Source organism: Patiria miniata, unplaced genomic scaffold (assembly GCF_015706575.1).
Source record: "Patiria miniata isolate m_02_andy unplaced genomic scaffold, ASM1570657v1 HiC_scaffold_10, whole genome shotgun sequence".
In the NCBI taxonomy this organism is placed as follows: domain Eukaryota; kingdom Metazoa; phylum Echinodermata; class Asteroidea; order Valvatida; family Asterinidae; genus Patiria; species Patiria miniata.
The window spans coordinates 2,794,774-2,821,480 of NW_024037048.1; the positions used below are offsets into that span (position 1 = coordinate 2,794,774).

At 39.5% G+C, this 26,707-nt stretch overlaps 1 protein-coding gene and 1 non-coding gene across 4 annotated transcripts in view; one reads left to right on the plus strand and one right to left on the minus strand.

Annotated features, from left to right (window-relative positions):
• The window catches only part of LOC119735410 (LIM domain-binding protein 2-like), a 65,018-nt gene that overhangs the window by 454 nt on the left and 37,857 nt on the right, over positions 1-26,707 (plus strand). For all 3 annotated transcript variants that reach the window (XM_038209110.1, XM_038209124.1, XM_038209119.1), the window contains exons 2-3: positions 15,989-16,360; positions 24,019-24,094. In XM_038209110.1, coding sequence (XP_038065038.1) covers positions 16,320-16,360; positions 24,019-24,094 — 117 coding nt within the window. In that variant the 5' untranslated portion in view covers positions 15,989-16,319. The remainder of the gene's footprint in view (positions 1-15,988; positions 16,361-24,018; positions 24,095-26,707) is intronic.
• Positions 15,216-15,288, minus strand: Trnal-aag. The gene has a single exon. It is a non-coding gene; the product is annotated as a tRNA-Leu (tRNA).

Genomic DNA, 26,707 nt, shown 5'->3' on the forward strand with positions numbered 1-26,707 from the left:
GTATCTTTTTTTCACAAAACACGGACCGACGTCAAATCACCGTCGATCATCGATGATCCATTGTCACATCGCCTTTCATGCCTTTCTTCTCCATGCGGTTATGCGGAAATCTAAAGCTTTTCCGAGAAGTAATTTGAATGAAATAAAAGAGAGAGTAGGCCTAGGCCTAAATTATTGCCATATACAGCATGTACAGACTAGGCCTAGATACAAAATAGTCCGAGTAACTTGGACCTAGTCCGAGTTACTCGGACTAACTTGGACCCAACTTATCGCCTTTTTAACATTCGGACATGGTCTGGCGATAGTATCGCCAGACATTGATACAAAACTAATACAAAACGTGACATGTTGAATGGCCAAACTAAACAAAAAAAATTGTGTAAATGATGACGTCATGTGCATTGGGTTATAATATAAGGTTTACCACTCGCATCACAGCTTTGGTACTGGAACCGCAACCAATAGTGCATAAAACAGTCATCGGGTGTTACGCTTCCGCGTGACGTCATGCGCCAACAGCCAGCGCAGCCGGCAAAACCGAGTAGTTGACAGCGATCGCTCTCTGTGCCTGTTAATCGACCGCCATTCATTGTACACAATTTTTTTTGTGCACAAACCAATTGCAGTCCTGGCCAATCCAGCAAGGTTGTCAAGTTACCAGTTATTCCTCCTGTTTTCACTGCAATTGTAGGCTGAATCTTCATCTCGGATCGTTTTTTACTTCAAGGACCTGTGTAATGGTTATTCCAGGCAAGTTTGGGGTGAGTTGCAGTTGCAATTAGTGTGTAACGGGGACAAAATTGAACATTTTCCAAAATTTTTTGCCTATACTACAAGTTACGAGAAAAACTCGCTCCAGCCCTAATAGACAACCCAATGATAAAACTCAGGGCTGGGTAACTCCAGCTAGCCTAAACTAATGAAAACATCGCTAAGAATTTCCAATCAGTGTCGCCGTCCAACCCCGAAACGTGAAAGACAACTTTGGTCGACTTTCACTAAACAACAGAGGGTATATAATCAGAATTAAGGAGCACGAAAAACGACGTGCACCTTATACATTGCGTTATTATTTTACAATCTGTTTTGCCGAGATGCAGATTTCGGTACCGAGTTGTTTGTTGGAATGAATGTGCCTTAAAATATATTTCTGTCGGAATAAGACCTAGGCTAATGTAATGTTTAAAAAAAAACAAAAGTAGGCCAATACCTAGTCCGAGTAACTGAGCAACACAATTCTGTCATTGACCCCAAAACCCAACATTGCCCAACAAAAACATCAGATTTCACCCTCAAAACGGCCTTCAAATTACTAGATACGCCACCTGTAGAAGTCATCGATAATTAAGATGGTTGTACTGAAGTTTACTTACGATCTGGATGAAAAGTGAAATTTCCTGTTCAATTCCGAGAGCTCCCCTCGCGATCGTGAACACGTTAAATTTTCGACTCGTTGTGTTTGAATTGCGATGTGGTCTTCATGCCCAGCGTTCATTCGATGGTCCCCGTATCCCGAGTGCGATTCCATTACCGTTAAAATTTGTTGTTATGCTGTGCGCCGTCAGGTTGCCGCTACCATTCCTCTCTGCTATTTCCACGATTTTTCCATTTTTGCCGATGGTGAAGTTGCCGATCTTGACTTCATCGGTTTGGTCCATGAATGGTGATTCGCTAGAGAAACCTTATGAGGCTGTACTCTGTTCCAGTTTGGTGAGATTATTTATCGTACAATTTGCTGACTTCACTTGTGTGTTCTGAGATCGGCTGATTCTTGCACACATATCTTCATCACAGTTAAATTATGTAAATTGAATTCCACTGAACAATATGGCAACAATGCTTGCAACCCTGGTAACGTGTGTGCTTGCATGCACCATCGTGATGGCGTCACCCACTGCCGATACTGGACTTGTCGGTTTGTTTTCTCCAGCTGGATCTCTGACCTCATCAAGCAGACAACCCAAGTACTTCGGATCAAGGGTATTGTACTATCAAAACTCGTCATCCACTTTTCAGCTTCAGAATCTTATGCAGAGTGGTGACATTAACCCGAACCCTGGCCCTCTAAATGATCACTCACAGAGCCCTCATAACACCAACCCAACTGCACCAATCCTGCAATATACCAAGGACCAACTTCTAAAAATCAAATCAATGAGGAAGTCCAGATCTGCCGTTTCCCGTGACATCTGGACCAAACTGAAAACACTTAAAATACATGCATGGACCCCATGCTCATCTTCTCTGTCAAATGCACTGTGGATGCTACTTCTCTCATCACCAATCTTCACTGGTTACCCATCCAGCAGCGTATAGCATTCAAAGTTCTTTTGATGGTGTACAAGTGCCTACATGGTAATGCTCCCCCTTACTTGTGTGACTTACTCACTTTGTATCAACCAGGCAGACCAGGATTAAGATCTTCAAATGATAAACTTCTCTCTATTCCTACAGGTTTAAAATCCCTTGGAGACAAATCTTTTTCTATAGCAGGCCCCAAATTATGGAACACTATTCCCATCAACATCAGGGACGCCCCATCTCTCACCATTTTCAAGAAACGTCTTAAAAGTTTCTTATTCATTACTTCCTAGTCCTCTCTTGTAGTTGTACAGCGCTTTGGTCTATTTTGTAAAAGCGCTTTATAAATACTTTATTATTATTATTATTATTATTATTACCGAGCGCGCGATGCATCGATTATGATAATGAGTAGACTCGGTAATGGAATCGCACTTGGGATACGGGGACCATGGAATGTACGCTGGGCATGAAGACCACATCGCGTCATTCAAACATTAACATGAGTCGGAAATTTAATGTGTTCAAGATCGCGAGGGGAGCTCTCGGAATTGAACGGGAAATTTCGCTTTTCATCCGGATCGTAAGTAAACTTCAGTACAACCATCTTAATCATCGATGTCTACTTGTACCTCAGGTGGCGTATCGAGTAATGTAGGCCATATTGAGGGTGAAATCTGGTGTTTTTGTTGGGCAATGTTGGGTTTTTGGGTCAAGGACAAAATTGTGTTGCTCGGCATGGATTAGCTTGGACCCTACTATCGCCAGACCATGTCTGAATGTTAAAAAGGCGATAAGTTGGGTCCAAGTTAGTTTTTTTTGACTCACACTGTATATATACATGTACACACGACTTATGTCATCGAACGACTTTCGTACAACATATGAATTTTAACTTGTATAACTTATATGTCGTACGGTATTGACTTTATATGTATGTCGTAGATACGACATACAAGTCGTACATATATACGAGTTAAAATACATAAATCATACACTGTACGTACGAGATATAAGTCCAACATACTGGTACGAGATATCAGTCGTACGTATACGAGATATAAGTCGTACGTACATGTATGAGATATAAGTCGTGCGTACGAGATATAAGTGGTACATGTATGTGCAAGATATTAGTACGTTAGGGATATTATAAGTTGTACGTACATGTAAGAGTTATAAGTCGTACGTACGAGTTATGATTCATAACGCACACGTACAAGATATAAGTTGTACATGGTACGAGTTACCTGCAGGGAGAGATTTTTCACCATGTCCCTATTACAGCTTCGTATATTTCCATCCCAAAGTGTCAAAGTAGAAAATGATCTATAGTTTCTTGTAGTTAATGCGTACACTGAGGTGGGTACGACATGACTTATACACAAACAAGTGAATCTGCATTGGATTGAATGGGTACTATTTGACCCGGGTACGAGTTGACCTGTTCCCTACATTCGCTGTCTGAATGTCACAGGGCAGGTACGGCGTATACTGTTTGCACCGACAAGAAACATCAGCATTAAGTCGTTCTTTCTTGAGCTGTCCACTTTGCAATAAATTGGAAGTGGTATCATTATTTTTTAACAAATATACATTCACAGGGCGGCATATTTCATTTGTTTGGAAGCAAAACTGGAGAAATGGTTTGAAAGTTGGATTGAAATACCTGGACTGTGGACATTATTATTGAGTGAACATTATGTGGTGTATATAGTACCTCTTGCTATGCTAACATGAATATGTATGTTGCGGGTCAAAGTTTACGGGCTTTGATTGGATATTGTGTTATATGCGCATCAGAAATTCTTGGCCCAATTCAACCGAAAATGTTAAGAAACACATAAGGAATTCGCCACAGTTGCATCATGGCTGTCATCCACCTTGTACGGCTGTTTAAGAATGTGCGTGTGGGGCGTACGTCCGTACATCCGTGCAACCAAAGCACTAGCAAGGGCATCATTGAGGAAAAATCAGCCTAAGCTGTACGGTAGCGGGAACAAGGCACAAGCTCATTTAGGGAACAAGCTTGACAAGCTTGGTCACGGCTACATACCAGTAGTTCTATGGGAATTTATAACCCAGTCAACTCGTACCCAAGTCAACTCGTTGGCGTACTTCCCTGATCTTTTGGGGGGGGGGGATAAGGCAAAAAAAAAAAGGCTCCGGTTTCTGGTATTCGCGCGTGTCGCCGTAGCCATATGCGTAGACAAAATTAAAAAGGTTTTTTTCCAATGTAAAATGATGTTTCAAAACCGCCAAACTCACTGGTTTGACTGGAATCCTGCTGCTGCATAATTTTAACGTGTTTTTAGATGGGGTTACGATCAAGTATATAAGCTTTATGTGGCCTTTCTGGGCTCCCATATATTTTGCACAGAATAGTCGGGCACCATTTGCAGACAGTGTTGTATTTTTGTTATTGTGTGTGTGGAAGCCAAATGTGTGTGTGGAAGCGATGGTCGTGTATCTGGAACCTGTAAACACTTTTTAATTAGCGCAATATGTAAGGGCCCTGTCACACTTCTGCGTATCCTAATTCCTTATGAGTTGCGCATTGACATTTTTTTCATACGCAGTCGTACGCACAATACGCACCTCATATGCATCTATATCGTTTTGTGTAAGTTTTATGTACGCAGGCATACGCATGGTACGGCCCAGTACGCTGGATAGTTTTGGGCATGCACAAAACTACGCTGCGTACGCTGTTATGCAGGTCATAAGTTGGGCAATTCCACGGTAACGGAAGGACGTTTTCACTCATTAAACAAAATTTCAAATGTGTGTATCACAGACACTGTTCATAGTTACAGCAAACAAATGTCACAATTGTATTGCTATAATGCTACTTTCATTTTCCACACTTTTGGGGGGCATGAATGCCTCCCGTTTATGAATTATGAATATTAATGAGGTCGGTAACGGAAGGACGGTAAAACGGACAAGGGTTTTCCAACTTACTCGCGTTTTGCGTAAACTCTGTGAATTTTATGGGGCAATTATATTTTAAAGGTAGGAAATGGAATCCCTGAAGCTTTATCTATACTATACCGCCTTTCATTTGACTTTAAGTGTTTCGGTAATATAATTACAACGTTTTAAGCAGATTATAATTTGGTAACGGAAGGACGGTAACGGAAGGACAAAAGGTTTACTCAGTTATAGCATGAACAAAATGTGAATTTTCACTAATTATACAAGTGAAACAAATTGCTGAAATGTGTAACTGAATGTGAAATCAACAATATGCAGACCTGGCATAAATAATTATACCCAAGAAACTATTGAGATAAAGATAGAAGCCTGCTAATTAATGATAACAAAAGAAAAACGAAAACAACCCAAAACACATAATTCACGAACACAGGACTACTACAGAAATAGACTTCAAACCCATCACCTCAATCCTTAAAAGTTTAAATACACAGTATTTGAACTCTTGAGTATATTGGTTACATGTTCACCAACAACTTTTAATAATAATACCGGTAGGTTCAAAGGTTTGCCTAAAGGGTGGGGGGGGGGGGGGGGCGACCAGCCTACATGTACATGTACATTAAAGGTAAAAACATCTACCGGTAGAACTGATGGCTTCAGTTAGGTGTTGCTTTTAATTGAACTCTAAAATCAATGTTTGAAATCAAATTACAATGAGTAGTAACAATTAATTTATAAACATCCAAACTGAAATTGTTAACTTGGGCATAATTTGTCAAAGATTGCACCTCACATGTCTTACACATGTAAATTGAATGAAAGTGCCCCAAAGTACCGGTACTTTCTGCCATCTCATTTTTGACTTAATTTGCTTCTGGAATGGCTTCACAGAATTCGTATCTTTCTCTATTGTCCATGAATGCTGATGGCAGCAACTTTGATTTTCTGCAACAACTCCATACATGTACAAGTACTGGTACATCGGCATATATGTACATGTACATTGTACATGTTGTACATGCCTGTGCCTTCCTTTGTAATAAACACCTTGCCCTGCTTATCCCGCTTTTGTGAAGGTGGGTCACATGAATGTCCTTTCAATGCTCATTATACATGCATGTATTTGCAGTGATTTTCATTTTTCAAACATGAGCGCAAATGTCGTAACATTTGATAAAAATACGATTTGTCCTTCCGTTACCGTCCTTCCGTTACCAATTTGGTAACGGAAGGACGTGATTTAATTAATTGTAATTAAAAAACGAGAAGTACAGCAGTGTCAGTTATAATGTCGTATTGAAGGCCTACCTAAACTTGCTTTGCACAATAACTTTCAATGCATTCATACTGCAAGTTTTAAAAATAAATTAAAAATATGTATTTTTTCGGTAACGGAAGGACATTTTCGAAGGCTGAAATATTAGAAGTCACTGAAGCGAATCAAATTACGCAAAATGTTAAAAACAAGTTTTAGTCGGTTTTTCAAGACCAATACTTTCTCATGACAGAAACTGATGGCATTAGTACATATTTTTGTGTGTCTATTGGTAGAATACTTTCATATCACTATTAATCACATTTTTAGGATTAAAACAGGATTATTACATAATCCTATTTTTTGGTACCGAAATGTATAAAAAATAAAATTCCGACTTCAAATCTTGAAAATATAGACTTTTAGCTTTCATTTGATGCCAAATTTGTTTAAGTCACATGTATTTGAATTTTTTGTGTCATGTCCACTTTGGTGTGGAATTGCCCAGTTATAAATACGCAGTGTATCGGTCCCGCATCGGTCGAGCGCGGTACGAGTACGCTATGTGTTCATAGGGGATAAGCCGTTCATACGCGGTAATAGGCTGACCTCCTATAATGGACGTATACATGTAGCGTACTTGCAGCGCAGATACAACGCACGCTGAACGAACTCATATCAAATGCCGACGTATTGCACGAATTAGTACCGCTCATCCTGCGAGCGGGCAGCGCATTGTACTTATTAGTAACTTATGAGAAAAGCACAGATAGCAAACTTGCGCACTGCACACGCAACTCATACGCATCTCATACTCAGTGGATGCGCTGAAGTCGTTACTTGTTCGCTAGATGTGCGTCGCACATAAGTCATAGTAATCAAACAATTTCGACGTTTTTGATCGTACGGCTGCGTATTAAAAAATTTTGATAAGGAACTCATAAGGAATTGGGATACGCAAAAGTGTGACAGGGGCTTAAGGGAGCAGACTATAATGACCAGCCTGGAAAAAATACGCAGCCTGGCAGCACAGGCTCAATGTCGGATGTCGCTGTATGGTATGACATTACCGTTTTCTCTGATTTTTGAGTGGGTGCAGAATTCTCTAGCCTTATGGCCTTACTGAGGTCACCTCAAGCTCCACCCTGAAGGATATTTTTGAGAGTTTTAAGGGGATCAAAGTGTCATCATCTGCAACATCAGCCGACATTTGAAGAAGAAAAAAAGTAGGGGAAAAAAAAGCTGTGTCGCCGCTCAACTTTTGGGCAAGCTCCATACCAGAAACCGAAGACTTTTTCGGGGGGCCTAATCAGTTTTTGCAATAGATAGATAGATAGATAGATAAATGGTTTATTAAATCAGCTTTCTCGCCACCTGTAGCGGAATTGTGTGAAGCTGCAACAATATGTTAAGGAGAATACATGAGAAAGTGTGGTTTCGTAATTTAAGAATTCACGAGGCGCAAAGCGCAGAGTGAATTCGTAAATTAAGAATCAACACTTGCGAGAGTATTTTTCGACTTAAACCATTGCGTCAAAAGAAGTATTGGCATTAACAATAACAGTGAGTGGAGATGAAAAAACTTCGGTAAAATGTTGCAACCTGACGCCACTTCCGCGATGGTATATGGAGAGTCAAGACAATTTTCTAAGTATTCCCTAACAAAATTGGAAATGTTTCTCAGTCCCAGATTCATGTCTTATCATCATTTTTGCAATGAATGACCTTCATTGAGATGATTATGAAGAAAAAAGTGGCGTCAGATTGCAACATTTTTCCTGGCTCCTTCCGTCGACATATGGATAGTTCATACGATGATTTCTTTCTGACTCGAAGTAGATTTTGCAGTGACGGCGGAGAATCTGACAGTGAAGATGCATTAGTAATTTTGGAAGGAAAGTTTTCACGCATTCGGTCCTGTTAATGCTCCTTATGGAGAACAATTGTCCGACGTGTTCAAAGTGTGGATTCGTAATTCCGAATCCACACTTTACTAAAGATTCTTCGTTCCGAATCCACACTTTGTGACCAGCGTAACAGATTCGTAGTTCTGAATCCACACTTTTAACAATAGTGTGACGTCATAGCAATGGTTTAAATATAAAGAATGCATTAATTTAAAAATACTAAAAAGTAATCATTACAATTATACTATTAAGAAATGATAAAGCTAAATTTAAGGACCCCAAAATTGATAAAATAGCAAATCAACAATTACATGTTTAACACATTAAGATGCAGTAAGAAATTGGGTGAGTGGTAGGGGAAAAGGACATGTGGGAAGGGAAAGGCTACATTATTCGGGAAGGGAATGGGAATCCACAGTAAAATTTGGAATTATAATTTGGGATATTAGGATGAGGAAGTTTAAAAATCCAAATTATCCTTTAACATTTAAAAATCTCAGACACAGTGTACAATGAATAAAAATCTCAAAACATGAGCTGCTGTCAAAAGTTACCTTTTACCAAAGCACAATTAAGTCATGGAATTAATTAATTGGATTAAGTACGGGATTGCACTATTTCTGAATCTATTTGTTTTGCATCTTGGTTCAGACACTAGTTTGGACCGGCGTAACACTTTACTCGTTTGAGGTTGTGGGATAAGATGCGCCATGTTCTCATTACACATCAAGTTTCTAGCAAATCCAAGGCACAGTGATCTACGACGGTCAGTCAGTGTTTCTAATTTAACTGAATCAAGTGCACTAATGTAATCATTGTATTCTGCACCTAGAGTTAATTTGAGGACACGCTTTTGTATTTTTTCCAGTTGGTTTTGTTGGTGATTTGAAATTGCACCATTCCAGACAGGAACTGCATATTCAAGTAGGGGGCGGAGGTACCCTTTATAGACAGTAATTAAATCTTCAATTGGCAGACCGTGACCTTTTAAGGCACGCAACATGTGAAAACGGCCATTGGCGCGTTGAAGTGTTTGATTAATTGAGTGTCCCATTTAAGGTCTTGCTGGATGTGTTACCCTAGCAGTTTGACAGTTTGTGATTGTTCAAGGACGTCATCATTGATGTAAATAACAGGCGATGCTGGGGGCTCCTTCATGAAATTGATTTCCATAGTGGTGCATTTTGTAGAGTTGAGAAACATATTGCTGTTTTGTGACCACTGAACTAGGGTATTAACGGTCTCCTGAAGACTAGGTTGTTCATGGGCGAGGCGAGTTTCAACCAAGCTCAAATCGTCTACGTATTTCCAGTGGTGTATTTGGTCACTGGAATTTTGACAGGCATCGTTGATGACAGCAGAGAAGACAATTGGGCCTAGTCGTGTCCCCTGAGGAACTCCTGCATGCATGGATCTCCAATCAGATGTGCATACCCACATAGCGCACGCATTGTTTGCGGTTTGTGAGAAAGTTTGCAATCCATTGTACCAATGATGGATCCACATTCAGGCTGATCAGTTTCTGTATTGCAATGTTGTGGTCAATTCGGTCGAATGCCTTGCTGTAGTCAGTTAAAACAAGTGTGGATGTTGCTTTTCTGGTTTCAGCATGTTTGTACAGAGTATGCAATAGATCAATCAAACAGTGTGTTGTTGAGAGTCCTTTTCTATTTCCAAACTGTTGATGATCCATGCAAGGTTTCAACTCCTCGACAGTCCACTAAGCAACAAACATGACAAAGCCCTTGAGAATTTTGGCAAAGTGATCAGTGAGAGCTATTGGTCTAGGTGATGTTGTGAAGCTACATGTAGCTTTGCAATTGTGCTGTTGTTTATCAGGCCACAGTTACTGATGATCATGCAAATTAAGGCCATGTCTAGTCAGTCTGCTGCTTTGGAAATGTGTATGCGTGCTAGCACAGGTACATGTACACGTATGTATGTGTACATTAACACCACAGGTAATGTGAACTGCATACGACAAAAAATTCTCCAAAATTAAATAAGAATAATTCCCCACGTACCAACTTGTCTTTTTTGGCGATGTTACCCGACAACACAACATGTTTTTAGGGACCTGCATGTAAGTGGTTAGCTGCAATGTAATGCACATGACAATGATGGGTACCAGCAGATCTTGGTTGTCCTGTCATTGTTCTTTGTTTTATAGGTTATTTTAATTAATCAATTTCCTACCCTCCCATCCATACATGTACAAAATGCCAAAAGTCTGCTGAATAGTAATAATTAATAATAATTTATTGAATTTATGTTGTGCTCTCTACAGGACCAGCCTGTTTGAGGATGCCTTGGATATTAAAATTGGCATCAATCTAAATCAAAAACACAACATCCATTAAAATTACATCAAAATTCCTAAATAAATAAGATAATTTAGCATTAAATTAAATCAAAACAAAAGACAGAAAAATTACATCCGAATTCCAGAGGAAGAATAATACATGTTTGCATAAAGGTACATATGGACACAAACAATAACTTAAACAGATGAGATTAAAAGCACATTACACATCACCACATGCTTTCCAAAAAAGGAATGTGTTGAGTTTTGAACAGACTTTGTGAGTGCAAATTACGGATATGAGATGGCAAATTATTCCATAAATTAGGTGCGGCTGAAATGAAAGCATGGTTTCCTTGTTTTGACAACATTTTGCCTAATTTGGATATTCTAATAAAACTTCACCTGTAGACCTGAGGCTATAACAACGTTGATTTCTGACAGTAATTAGTTCACTAAAGTAAATGGCGCAAGGCCATGTAAATATTTAAAAATCATCAGCAAAGTCTTCAAATCAATTTGAAACTTGACAGAAAGCCAGTGTAAAGCACTAAGAATAGGAGTAACATGACATAATTGGTGAGAATTCATAACCAGCCTGGCTGCGGCATTTTGAATCCTCTGTAGCTTGGACATATGACAACGGGGCAATCCATAAGTTGTCCATTACAATAATCCAGCTGACTAGAATCACAGGCATGGATTAAAATACTCTAGATAATAAATGCTAATACTTTTTATGTTGTGGAGATTATAAAAAGCAGCAGAGCAGACTTTTGTAGTATGAGTGGACATTGACATTTCGAATCAAAAAATGAACCAAGAATGCATGCTTGTTTAGCAAAAATACTGTTAAAAAGTGCAGGGGGCGGGACCCCCCCCCTCCCCCCCACCGTCCTTTTAGAGTTAAACAACATTTGTCAGAATATGTCCTGGCCAATGGCACTAACAGCAACATAAACACCTTCAAACAGTTTGCAGAGTTGCACAAAAGTGAAGAAAAATGTACAATTTCTGTACATGTACAGCATGTATCACAGGAAGATGTACATGTATCTCAACACATACAGGACATGGATGCCTCACAGCAACCTGAGGGGGCAGAAATTCTTACCCTTCCTGGCACCCGGCGGCGGTGCGATGTCTTTTTAGAGCGTGGAACTGTACGTATACATGTACTACATGTATGTTATACGATATGCAATAACAGAAGCCCAGTGTAACTAACCTTTTGTTTCTAAGATGGCAATTAATCATCAGATACAATTTATGGCATAAAATGTATGGTTAGAAAGAGAAAACCTCCCTTCAATAACAGTTTACAATGTACCTGTGATGATTGTGCCTTCATCCATTGAGCATGCAATGATGTCCCTTCTGTCACGTCCCGTCTGTCACAACATTAATAAGCTGGTGTTTCCAGTTCCATGTTTTGAATAACTAAATTATGTGTTTAATGAATATTTGCATAAAAGGGATGAACTTTAAAAGTGATAAAACCATTAAATTATGTAGGGGAACAGATTCAAAAGAATTGAGTGGTATTGCCGTCCCATCTGTAACGCTGAATTTACTTTGTCACTATACAGCCACTGAATTCAATAGTTTTATGGATTGTTTTTGACATGTACATGTAATTGGAAATATAGGCATAGAGTGTATACTTTGACTTTATACTGTACATTTGTACCTTCAAACAGTTTGCAGAGTTGCATAACTACATGTAAGAAGGTTACACCTTACAGATTATTTTGGCAGGCCTTATTGAAAAAAAAAATGGCAGTGTCCCATCTGTTACACAAGCATGCAGACCACTTTAACCCTTGCAACTGTATACATTTTATTACATTGTGTTTACAGAGAACTTTATACATGTATATGTGCGTAAACTGATGATTCCATAGAGTGCTCTTGCAGTTTCGGGCGTTTCATACAGGGAGTAATAGGCAGGGCGATTTCTTGTAAATTAAATTCTACTTGACATTTATACATGTACATGCATACATTGTACATGTACAATGTACATACTGAGCATACCGTACACTTGTGTCAATCTGAATTTCTGGTTTAGGTTGTTTTATTTTTCAATTGTTTGGAAACAACAACCATTATCTCTTGCAGCGGTCTGTTTCCTCTCATTGTAGTTCTAGCATCAGGAAGGAACTGCATGTGCAGCTGGTAAGCTTTCTGTGTTTCACTGAGGAAATATAGTAGTTGATAAATTCATGCAAGCAAGTTTGGAATCACGAAAGAACCATTTCATGCATGTTTGGCAAAATTGTCATCTAAATCCCAAATGCTACTCAATATTGAAAAGTTTGTATGCAAACTACATCAAAAGAAAAATTGGGATGTTGAAGCTCTGATCAGATCATTGTTGGAAGAATTGCCTTAAAACACAAGTAAAACGTCATTTAGGTAACTTTGTAACCTGTTCTTTTCATATTGTATTAATTAGGATTGACTTGCAAGGTGTGACCTAAAGGCTGTTGACCCTAGACCCTCAAATCCAGTCCTTACTATAACATGCTGCCACAAATGCATTAAAACAAAAATCAAATTCATATATCACATCACATTAACCAGTAAAGATATTTCACATTGTAATTGGCATCTACGCACATGATTTATATTTACATTACATTCATAAATGCCTATCTGTGCGTTTCTCATAACAGTTTATACCCATTGGTCGAGAGCTGGTCTTAAACGGGTGATAAAGACATGGCTGGCTGGTCTTATACACTTTTCCAGTGTCGCATGAATTTTGGACTCCTATGAAATCCAGCACCTTTTACCGTTTTATTGGTTGAACGTTCACAATCTGAAGGCGTGCGCAATACTACCAGTGAGTAGGCCTAAGTATTTCATAGTCCTAAATTCACAACGCACTCGCCACAGCTGCATCTGCATGTCATCGCGCAGTGCGCGTGATGCGCGCGCCAATCTCCATAAATGGAGTTGTTTGCGTCATACTCGCGAGCTTGACAGTTAGATGTTTCGAAAAACAGAAAGTATATCTGTTTAACAAAATTGTTGGAAATTTTTAATTTTTTCTTGTTTTGTCTTTTGGACCAAAAAGTTTTGATTTTTTGACCGAAAAGGTGTTCATGAATGGGAGTAAATATGTGTTTGGTCGGTATTAAACACTATATTTAAGACTGGTTGGAGTCTGGAATGCTGATAATTACCCGAGGCTTCGACTTGGGTAATTATCAGCATCCCAGACTCCAACCAGTCTTAAACATAGTGTTTAACACCTTCCAAGCACACATTTATTCTCTTATTCAAATTTCTGATTATCACAAAAAAAAGGCACAAAAAGAAAGATACAACATGTACTCCTTAAAGGGAATGTACAACATTTGCTTTTGCTGCAATTTTCAGAAATAAATGGATTTGGAGGATTAGTATGTTATAGCAAATACTGTTAAAATGACTTTTTTTTCACGTTTGGGCTTGTAGATGCTGGAAAAACCAAGAAAACCAATCATGTATTTACAGTCTGGTTCCCTGACCCCACTTAAGATAAAACGGAGCAATTAATAGACTTTGGGGAATTGTAAGGTCAGAGAATCAGTCTAGCAGACTTGTACCTCTTCACAGGTGTGTAATCAATTGCAAAGAAAATGCGGAATAACTAATTATGAAAAAATTGGAGCAATTTTTGAAAAATACCCAGTTTTCTCCAACAGCTGACCAGCGTTGGAAAAATACCATTTTTCTTGAAAATGTCGGCACACCAGGAGCCATGATTTTACAGGATGCTTTAGACTGTCATTCCCTGACAATCCAGTAAGGTATTTTGCGATAATTTGATCATTTCGTTTTGTGATGTTTGCAAATGTTGTACCTTCTCTTTAAAGGGAAAATACAACATTTGCAAACATCAAAAAATAAAACTATCAAATCATTTTGAAATACCTTGCTGGACTGTTAGTGAATGACAGTGTAAAGCATCCTGTAAAATCATGGCACCTGGTATACTGTCATTTTCAAGAAAAGTGGGTTTTTTGTATCAATTTCCAACGCTGATCGGCCGATCAGCGTTGGAAAAAACTGGCTTTTTTTCAAATACTGGCCCCAGTTGACCATCGCACTTGTTTGCAATCGATTACACACCTATGAACGGGTACAAGCCAGCTAGACTGGTTCCCTGACCTTACAATTCCCCAATATATATGTAAACTGCTCTGTTTCTTCTTAAATGGAGTCAGGGAACCAGACTACAGGAAAATGATTGTTTTTCTTGGTTTTTATAGCATTTTCGAACCCAAAACCTCAAAAAAGTCAGTGTAACTATATTTGCTATATATTTCCAACCCCCCAATTCCATCCATTTCTGAAAATTACAGCAAAAGCAAATGATGTATATTCCCTTTAAAAAAAGTCAAAATGAAAATGAGATATTTAAACGAGGAAGAGAATCAAATTAGGTTTTGCCCTTCACCGACGTAGAAACACTGTATACTCAGTGTGTTACCTCCCGAGTGAAAGTTGGAAAAAATCACTCGGGTGGGACTCGAACCCACGGCCTCCTGCTTTCTTGTGCAGATGTCTTACCACTCGACCACCGAGCTAACGGCTTATTCCATCCCATCTTATTTATAGTTTATGCGGTACCCGCTGCCATGTACATTAGATTCGAACCAACCAACCAATCCCGTTAGCTCGGTGGTCGAGTGGTAAGACATCTGCACTAGAAAGCAGGAGGTCGTGGGTTCGAGTCCCATCCGAGTGATTTTTTCCAACTTTCACTCGGTAGGTAACACACCGAGTATACAGTGTTTATACGTCGGTGAAGGGCAAAACCTAATTTGATTTACATCACCCCGCCGCAAAAATCCCATCTTATTAAAGGAGTTTTGAACATCTTTCAAAACAGATAAAACGTTTCTAGATATATTTACATGTATTTATGTACACATCAACTGATTATACAAGAAATATGTTCACAGAATAGAAAAGTCCATTGAATTTAGAAATTTTGACAAGTGATGCATCTGTCGTGTAGCAGTGTGATCAAGCGTAGATATATTGTTATAATCCATGATGTAGAGATGACTCTGCAAATTCAGAACCACTTGTCATGCCTAATAATGAATATATTGATGTGCGTTAAGATTCTACTGTTCTGCCAAAGCACTCTTTGAGATGAGCTGTGCTGATAGATTGCATTGGCTCTCACAATCACAGGACTATCGTTAGAATCATCCCCTCCACCCACGAAACTATCAATTGACGTTAATCTTGATTATCTATCTCTCAATATCGTTGCAGCCAACAGCCAGAAGCATCCTTGACTGTGTAATAAAGTTAGGCTCGGCCCGGATGATAACTTGTCAATAGCCCTCAGCGTGCCAGAGCACTTTGCAAAATTGCAAGGGTACGACAGTACAACACCAGTTTGCCGTGCTCGTTGCTTTGAGAAGGTAAAGACAAGTTTAAGTGGCTCTGCTGCAAAACTGTGGTAACGACGCCCAGCTGCAGGTAAAAGAGGGTTGCCCCACTACTTAGCACCACCGTATTTCCCAGGCCGCGCGTCAAGGCAGAAAACCTGGACGGTCCAGGGGAGAGGCCCCGGTTGCCCTTTGGCGTGCCAGTACCAGGAATGCCGGTCCCAATGGACGGACGAGAGCAGGGCTATATGCCGTAAGTACCACTTTTCTGAGGATTTATTGTCTTCCATAAACCTTTACCTGTTACATACATTTGTAGCATAATTACTGAGGATAATAATGGTACTGTGTGGACCCACCAAAACACTTCATTGTCTGAAATACATATTACACAGGACTTCAATAGTAAGGCTAAACCCTGCAAGGTCTTTCAAAATTCTACTTGAGGTTTTGAAGGATTTTGTGAAATTGCAGAAGGTACAGCCCAGCTCACATGTATGGAACTTGACATGTGCCTTTGAATTTTGGAAAGGTTCCTACGTATACATATAGTTCAGGGTGCTGGGTTTAAATTGTGACTACCTGAAGACATTCAGATAACTCCTTCCCCATGGAAATATAACAATGAACTCATCCCCCGACCTGCATCTGTCAAAAGTTTAATTCTACCAAAGGCACACGGAACATTCATTGTACAACTTAACAGTCCTGAATCCTCCAAATTTAATATGATTTCTCACACACCATATAGGGAGTTAGGGATTTATAAATAAAATGATGGATAAAAATCCCAAACATAACAAAAGCAAAAAACATCAAGACCTACGCAGAAGTGGCTGCGTTCTGCAGTCTTCAACCTATCCAATCCAGCTGCATGTACATGTACCTTAACTTTATAACCAGCTTCCAGAGATGCCAGTTTTTCGGCTGTAGCTGGGATTCCAGCTTTTTAAAAAAAAAATTGAGGGGGGGGGGGGATCTGGTAGCCCTTCGCAGAAAATAAATCCACATGTTGCGCACATGAAAAATAAAATAAAATAAAAATTTAATTAAAATAGCCACATGTGTCGTTTTTAGTCAGTAGAAAATTCTGTTACGTGTTTGTTTATCATCGCTCATGAGCCAGTAAGAAAATTGGTTAGGCGCTACGTGTCAGCGTGCTAGACTTGTACTGTGTACAGTGATCGAGTGCAGTCGTTCAAATTGTATGGCGAACGATAGTTTAAAAGAGAATTGTATTTGTTCTTGAGTCTTGGATCATTGTGCGTGTGCTGCCCAATGGTGATCACCATGCTAATGCAATACATGAATGTATGTATTGTACATGTACATTCAATTTCAACACTCATGCTACCGGTATTATTACGACATGAGCACATATACATGTACATGTATGGTGTATTGGGATCGTGTCAAGTTTTTCTGGCCCTGGGGCAAAACCCGCCGGCATCCCTGCAACTTCTTGTTGTCACTTTTTGTCCCTCGTTTATAAAATTAAAGTAACATGCCTGGGTATTGATCTTTATACAATGCAAGAATAAATCCCCGTCATCTGATTGGTTGGTTGTTGATCAAATGTCGTTGAATTATTCGTCCCAACCCACGGCTCCGGCCGATAACAAGGATTTATTCAGGTGTTGTATAAATAAAACATTCGGTATCATTACAATATACTGCATAATATTTCAAATACCGGTACATTTCATTGCACTCCTTCATTTAGCCTGGATGATCTCTGTGGCCCCCCTCCCCAGATATCCAGATTGCAATACTGTATGTGATCACTGCATTGGGGTGTGTCTGCATTGCCTTATATTGTCAGGAAACCCCCCATCAAGCTGGCTTGGGAAGATAAGACCGTTGCTCATTCCACCATACAACGAGGCCATGGGGGGGGGGGGGGGGGGAGAGGAGGGGAGGGGGTGGCTACGGAGTGCTGATCTATGTAGTGCTGGTTGGCCCTTGCTGACTCATTGTCCCCTTCACCTGGTCAGTTTACCTGCATGCCACCGATAGCACATTGTTTAATTGAATCTTGTCGGTGGGGGGGGGGGGGGGGGGGGGGGGGGGGGGGCTGTCAGATTCACATGGCGGTGCTGTGTCAGTGCTAGCAAGGTGCTTACATGTACCAAGATACCATAATTGCACAAAGTACCGTACATTGGGACCCTACCAAGCTTCTGCAGTGTGTGAACCATGCCTTAGGCTGCATGATCTACGTGTACATGCACATTGTGTACATGTATTTTTATTGTGGCACAAATTTGGCCCTTAACTTACATACTGTACACGTACTTCATATCCAAAAGATAACATTCAAAATGAAAACATGTACAAACTTGCAGTAAACCCCATCAAAGACCTTTCGTTCATATGATCCACCTTCATACCATGGGAAAAATGGATTGACAATACATATTATTAGTTATCTTGCGAGCGCGAGTGGAACACGGAATAATGTAGTGCGTCTGTGTCCCACATATTCGGCCGAGTGGTATGTGGGACACAAACGCACTACATTTTCCGTGTTCCACGAGCGCGAGCGCGATAACGAATTTATCTTCAAGCAAACTTGATGCACAGTAAAGTTAGAACACGCATGCTGTAACCTACGCTCAACTTTTGAATTCACAGTGAATTGTGCAGCACTAATCACATCACGTAGGCTTAAAATAGCGCAATACGCGGAGTGCGGTATGGACCGTGGCCGTGCGGTATGGTTATATGTAGCACGGCTTGTTGCCATGGATCGACCAATCAGGATCAAGGATTCAAGTTTGCTTGAAGATAAATTCCAATGTATGTACCGGGTGTGTGCAATGTAAAGGTGCAGGTTGTTTTGAGATCAGTTTTAAATTGCCAAGTTAGAATTTCTGCCTGAACAAGCACATCATCGGCACCTGTGGTTGGTAAGTTTTTGTATAACCATCTCAGCTCTTCCATGCAAAATCCAGGGATAGGCCTGGACTGGACTCGCCAAGCTCTCACAAATATTCAGAGAATAACAACTTGCAACCATGTACATGTACATCAAGCAGTCAGGCTTGAGTTTTCAGCAAATTAATTATGTAAATTTGCAAAGCCTTTGCCATGTTTTATGCGAAATCCTGAAACGTTTTTCACCATTGAGGTATGTGCATTTGAAATGCATCAATACACAAACAAGTACTCCGATCTGCAATGTACTTTGCAGTCTGTTCAAAGCCCCAGAGAGTACATTATTGTGCTTTGAACATATAGAAAAGTAAAGAGAAGTTGTTGCAAAATAATTAACCCTCCTGCTATCTGAACAGTCGCAGACAGTCAAAAAATCAATCCTCTTCCCCTGCCATGCCTTTGACCGCGTTAACACTGGATCCCGCAAGGGGGATTCAAGGGGGATCCGATCTGGCAAGGAGGATCGAAGTCTGCTTAACCGCAAGTGTAAACGCGAGGTGGATCGAGCCTTTAGCCGGATCGGATCCCTCTAGCTGAATCCCCCTTTCAGGAAGGATCGGACCCCGCAATTGCAGGATCCGATCCCCCAATTGTTGAGTGTAAACGCAATTGGTGGATCGGACCCCGCAATTTGACCCAGCCACATCCTGTCAGCGTAGAAAAGTCCCCGAAAATTATGATGTTGTTATTGACGATCGAGTCGCCGGCGTGAGGCCTGCATGAATGCTGCGATGGCTCCCAACGCGGTTCTGTGCACAGAACATATGATGCGCGGTTTGTACTCGGCCAGAATCCATCGGTGTTTCGTCCATGTGCATGAAAGAGGAGTTTCGTTTTAGTCCTGTAAGTGTTTCTCTCAAGAATGGGTTTCCATTGTAGCTCTTCATTCTTTGAAAAAGTAACCAGGAACCCAAAAATAAAGGAAAGGTGATCGGAGATCAAACCGATTACAGGTCATGTATCTGTGAACAGACACACACATGAAACTGGTACAATTATTTGGACATCACAAAAATGGTGGTTTTAGGTTTTCAGAAGTTCAGTATGGATATGACGCGACATTGACCCCCCCCCCCCCCATCATGACAGCATGTCAAGGAAGGGCAAAAGCCACGGTCCGCTACCGGTAAAACTCCTTTTATTGTCATCAGTTCATGTTTTAACCATACATTCCTAAATCCACAAAACTCCTTTTTATTTGCATAATGTAGGATTCTGCAGGATTGATGCTATTTGGCAAAAATATGCGGCTGATTTTGAAGGGTGCACTTTGTCAAGGAGGTCTTGAGCCGGACCTTGTATTGTTTATGCTCAGCCGTACATACATTTCGACCGACAGAGAAGAATTTGCAGGATTCATTGAAGCAGTGGTCATCCTTCAAAAGGGCCACATTCAAGAATGAGCAGATGATTTTGGAGGATTGAGGCTGCTAGGCTGTTTGTAGTTTTTACATGGAGGCAGTTGGAGGATTTTTGCCGCTGCTCTTTTTGAATGATTTTCCTTTGAAAAATCGATGGTGCTTTAAATGTTTATTCACTTTTGAATGAGACATCAAACCCAAAAAGGAAAGAATGTTGCATCCTCACGCCTCTTTAATGACTGAAGGTCAGTCATTGCAAAAATGTTGAAAAGACATGAATCTGATGAGACTGAGGAACATTGTCGATTCTATAAGTTACCTTGAAATGCACTCAACTTTCCACAGATTTCGTTTCAACCAAAGAAGTGGCATCAGGATTCTACATTCTCTCCCAAAGGAATTTTTTGAAAAGACATGAATCTCAGACTGAAAAAAATCCGATTTTGTTGAAATATGCTCTCTGATTCTGAACGCAACTTCCCAAAGACGGTGTACACAACCAAACACGTAGGCCTACATTCTTGGCCGAGCGATTTTCTGACTCCAATTAGTCACTAACTTTTTAATACTTACATAAAAGTTTCATTTTTGGGGACTGGTTTTTTTTTTTTTTAGATAATGCTCAATGTGCGTCGGTGATGTTAGAAGTTATATCCTTCATACACCATTCACTATGAGGACTCCGATGACCGTGAAATCCTTCCAAGAGGTCCAAGGGATATATACACGTGTTGATGATCGATTTCATATTCAAATCCAAGATGGCGTTTGCCGCGTTTTCGTGTAACGTTCACCTCAGGTTGTTCGTCAAACAACAAATAAATCCACAAAAGCAATATGCCTAAAACTCACCAATAAGATCCAACATTTAACAGGTTATAATGAAAGAGAGAAGTAATATTTATATCCAAATGAAGATAAAAAATACTTGCATGCAACCGAATGGCGGTAAAACTCGGGGTAGGTCTCGGCAGGAAACGCTATCCTGCATCAAGTTGGGGCTGGGAAAGCCACTTGCTTATTATTCATAGTATCACCTGTACACGTGTGTAGTCACGCAGTTGACATACCGTGTATTGTGCTAAGCGAACAATACACGAAAAGAAACAAAACAAGACATGACCGCTTTAAACATCTGCAAGTGGAGATCTCGCCAACGTAGACAATAATTCATTATTCGTGGACTGTTGTGGACAATGCGTGGAGGATAAAGCTATCTAGATTACGACAAAAATCGGGGGACAAACGTCAGTAAAACATGGAGTAATCATCAGTAGTCAAGCTGCATAGCGATGAATGATATATCTTAATTTTTGCAGTGATTAGCGTGCGAAATTGGCCGTCTTCTGCGCACACTCAATGACCTTCCTTCCGTTGTAAATGGGGGATTGGAGGGGGATCAGGATCGGGTGTAAACACGGCCCAGTTTATCTGCGGTTAGCTTCCCCCTAGTTTTATGCGACCGCAGGATGCGATCCACCTTTGGAGGATACAGTGTAAACGCGGTGTTTTACACAGGCTAGTCACCAATAGTCAGATCATATTTTATGCAAACACTGTGACTAGTCAAATTCAGTCAACAGACAAAAACAGGCAAGTGGTAGGCATACTGGTCGCTGGCTTATCAATCACCTACAGTCAAAGCATACCGGTAGCTGTGTCAAGTTACATAAGCAGACACAGCCAGTTAATTCTGCTTAACAATGTACATGTATGTAGGCTGGGAGCTCTTTGAAAACAGTCACTTGATTGATTTTGACTGCAAGGACAACTTGGCACAGAATGTATGTTTACATAGGAGGATTAAGTTTAAAGGGAATATACATCATTTGCTTTTGCTGTAATTTTCAGAAATGGATGGAATTGGGGGGTTGGAAATATATAGCAAATATAGTTACACTGACTTTTTTGAGGTTTTGGGTTCGAAAATGTTATAAAAACCAAGAAAAACGATCATTTTCCTGTAGTCTGGTTCCCTGACTCCATATAAGAAGAAACAGAGCAGTTTACATACATTGGGGAATTGTAAGGTCAGGGAACCAGTCTAGCTGGCTCGTACCCGTTCATAGGTTTGTAATCGATTGCAAACAAGTGCGATGGTCAATTGGGGCCAGTATTTGAGAAAAAAGCCAGTTGTTTCCAACGCTGATCGGCCGATCAGCGTTGGAAATTGATACAAAAATACCACTTTTCTTGAAAATGACAGTATACCAGGTGCCATGATTTTACAGGATGCTTTACACTGTCATTCACTAACAGTCCAGCAAGGTATTTCAAAATGGTTTGGTAGTTTTATTTTTTGATGTTTGCAAATGTTGTATTTTCCCTTTAACTCAACAAAAACAGTTGCCCGTTGTTACCATTATTGCCATTACATCTTATACAGACCAGCAGTTACTGTTTCTTTTTGCACTTTGCCAGCTACTGTACATTACAATGCCATCAGTCAAACATGCCAAATACAGTATTGATTATATAATTAATAAACCAGGAACACCAACCCACGTTGTTGATTGTCATAAAAACTGTGATTAATGTTGCCCAGTCTGCTGCCCACAATGAATATTAAATGTATTTACAATAAGCCAGAGCGCTACATTTACATCACATTTAAAATCTGCCTACAATCATGTACAGTATGTACGTTCGGTACCTTGTTTTGCATATTGTACAATGTTCCACACTGACTGAGTATTTATACACAGAATTACATACATGCTCTCTCCAGACGTACAAGTACGTACATTGTACATGTAACAATAATGCCAATATTATATTCAGTAGGGGGCCTACTTGATTATTGTACGCTAACTGATGTCCATTAACTTCATTGAAGATAATTACCATACGTCAGTTATTTGTTTAGATTCATTTACAACAGAGGAATTTTAACCCCCAAAAGAAATAGGAATCACTAACACATTTTTACAGTTGTACATGTAGGTCTGATAAATGGAAAAGTTCATTTCAGAAAAAAGGGAAGGACAGTTACTTGTTTTAATTTCAATTCATGTCCAAGTACGGTGAGGCACATGATGGTTTAAATTATGTTCCATCAAAAATGTAAATCCTGCAGGGAAGAACAAATTACATACTTAAATTTATACACAAAAAAATGTCCTCCTTGCAAAATCTTCAGTAATTGGGCCAGAGTATTGAGGACTTGCTTCCCTATCCTCACAGTAATATGTTCTACATGTATGTAATTGTGTGTCTTAGGACTAGGAGGCCTACCGGTAGTACACAACCTGTTAAATGCAGAAACTGTACAGTGTAGCTCAGACCATACACATACACGTACATGTACGTACACAAACTGCACCACGCACTGTGGGTCACTGTCTGTGACATAAAATATGTGTAATTAGCAAAGGGGAAAAAAAGAGTCCCTGCGTTATATTGTGTGTATAGCGTGAGTGACACACACATGTACTGTATGCTATATTGACATTTGAAGCTGCTGTCTGTTTCTTTGCGTGTCTGTGTGTGTCTGTTGGGCTATGGCTGCTACAGTGCCCCCACCACCTACATGTACCCCCTGCAACATGCAGTGCGTTCCTGGCATGGCGGGCCCCGCTGATTTACCCATGTTCAACTCTGTCCCATTCTACAGGAGGCACACACCGTTTGTCAGCCAGCCTGACTACCGAATTTACGAGCTGAACAAGAGGCTACAGCAACGATCAGAGGTGAGATTGAAGGAGGGAGAGGGGGTGGGGAATTATGAAATGGGGGGGGGGGTCATAGATTTTTTGAGTAATGGCAACATTGTCAGCACATTAAACATGAATGAGTCCTACATGCATGTAGTTTTGATTTGACTTACGTTTTATTTCCAAACATTACAATATTGATTTATCAATAAAATGTTAGACAAATATACAAATGATGTGGTGATGGATTTTCTACCATGAAATAATGGCTGTTTTTTTTGTGGCGTACAATTTCCCAAGTAGTCAGTTCCATACTGGTGGTTTGACATTTCAACTCAATTTTTCTGTTTTGTTAAATTGTTTTAAAACCCTAACTCCCTACTTAGTTTTACAAAAGTAGAAGTCCATGTCGGGCATAATCCATCACTCACTCTGCTTCACATAATGCTTCAGGACCAAATCCATTGAAATCCATCACTGGTGCTGGTGGATTTGGTGGACATCTGCCAAAATCCTTCAAATGGGGGGGGGGGGGGTGGATTTTAATGGAGTTGGTAATCTACGTTAGGGTTAATATGCCAAATTCTAAAAGATAGTAGAGAGGACCTGCTCAAAATTCAGTAATATTGATTGAAACAATGGTTGCTGTTTCAGTACGGTTTTTTAATGAGCACATTATAGGTATGGTAACTTGGCCTCAGATACGTACATGTGTACATGTACAGTATGTACATGTGTACAGGTCATGAGATTTTTAACACAAAATGTAACAAGCTTTGTTTTTTTAAATTATCATACCTGACGTGTCAAAATACAATGTACCAAATGTGCATGTACATGTATGTTCGTGTTACGTGTATGTGCGTGAATATACATACATGTATGATTGGCAGTGTATGAATTTTTGGTTAAAAACTATCCAAAAATGTATTGAAGCTCATTTGGAAATTGTAATGCACTTTTTTATAATAATCTAGACGATATTTAAAAAAAATGTTACATTAAGAGGCATTTTTGAGTAGAAGTTAGTAACATAGCTATTTTACCTAATTTTGGGGTGCTGAATCCAAAAATGATGGTTACCAAGCTGGATTTTCAGTGGAAACATGCCTAATTTGCATAAATATTTATTATTATTTATATATTATTATTATTATTATTATAGTCTTGCAAAACTAGTATTGATGAACTTCAAATTCACCATTTTGCTTACTGGTACAGTAAACTGATTAAAAACCTTATGGAAAATCATGTGAACAAAGATATAAACATTGTGATATAAAACGGAAAAACTGAGGTATCCGTAAATTGGGCTAAAAAGTAGTTGAAGGGTTGCCTAACGTGGGAGACTTTAACAAGTTCAAGGAAATTCCCAAAATTATTGTTAAGAAAATTTTTGACATTGACATAATTATTGTAAGCAACAATAATTATTTATTTTAGGGGGTTTCCTTGAAATTGTTCAAGTCCCCCACGTTAGGCAACCCTTCACCTAATTTTTTAGCCCAATTCACAGACACCTCATTTTTCCTCCTGTTTTCTTTTTTTGGCTAAATATCAAAATGTTATCAATTTTTACATAATTTCCCATTTATTTTTGTTAGGGTAACTGTGCCAGTAAGTAACTTTGTAAATTTGAAGCCCATCAATACTGACTTTTGGCGAGACTTCTGAGGAAAGTAATGGCGTGCAACTATAGGGTATAATAGTAGTCATTTTGGATGGTTACTAAGTCCTCAATTTTTCAGTCACTTATATGCTTAAGAAAATGTTATTGAAGTAAGAAGGTGTATATAGAATCACCAAAATAAACTTGTCAAAAAATAATAACAAAGAATATACCAAAATACACAATGTATGGGAACAAATATATTACGCGACAAGTAGGCCTATTAAAGATTTATGCACCCTGGACTAGGTTAAATAGCATGTTACCAACTTCTACTAAAAAATGTCTCTTCTTGCCCTAAATGAGCCTATTTTTTTAATTATCGCCTCTAGATGTATTGTGTAAACTGAACTTACTTGATGCATTTTTCATACAATGTATACATGTGCATTGTACATGTACATGTACATGTACATGCACACGTACAGACATGTACGGTACTGACTGTATACGCTAACCCTACATGTACTGGTACATGTACGTACAAGGACAATTTCCTACAAGAACAAGTCAGTTGGCTGCCTGCACAGCTACATGTATACACAAGACACACGGGCAGTTACACTATATTTATGCATTTTTTTATGCATGCACAATGCTTTTGGTTTAATCTTATTTTTCACATTGTAAACAATAAGTACATGTACATACATGTATGTATAAAACGTACACGATGCATGTACATTATTTTTCTGAAAATGTTGCTGGTATATACCGGTACTTGCATTTTTAAGCTCTGGCAGGAGCTTCTACATGTCACTTGGTGGTTGGTTGGTCACTTGGATGGTCTGTCTGTCCCCGAAAATTGACCAAAAATATTTGACCAAAAATTGACCAAATGCCATACCGCCGTCAGTAAATGCACTTTTGACAAAAGTTATAAGAAAACAGGGTTTATCTCCATCGATATGTATGCACGAGTATTTTGCATGTATCTGTTCCCAGAAAATTGACCAAAAACAAGGCCCCTATGTTCCCAT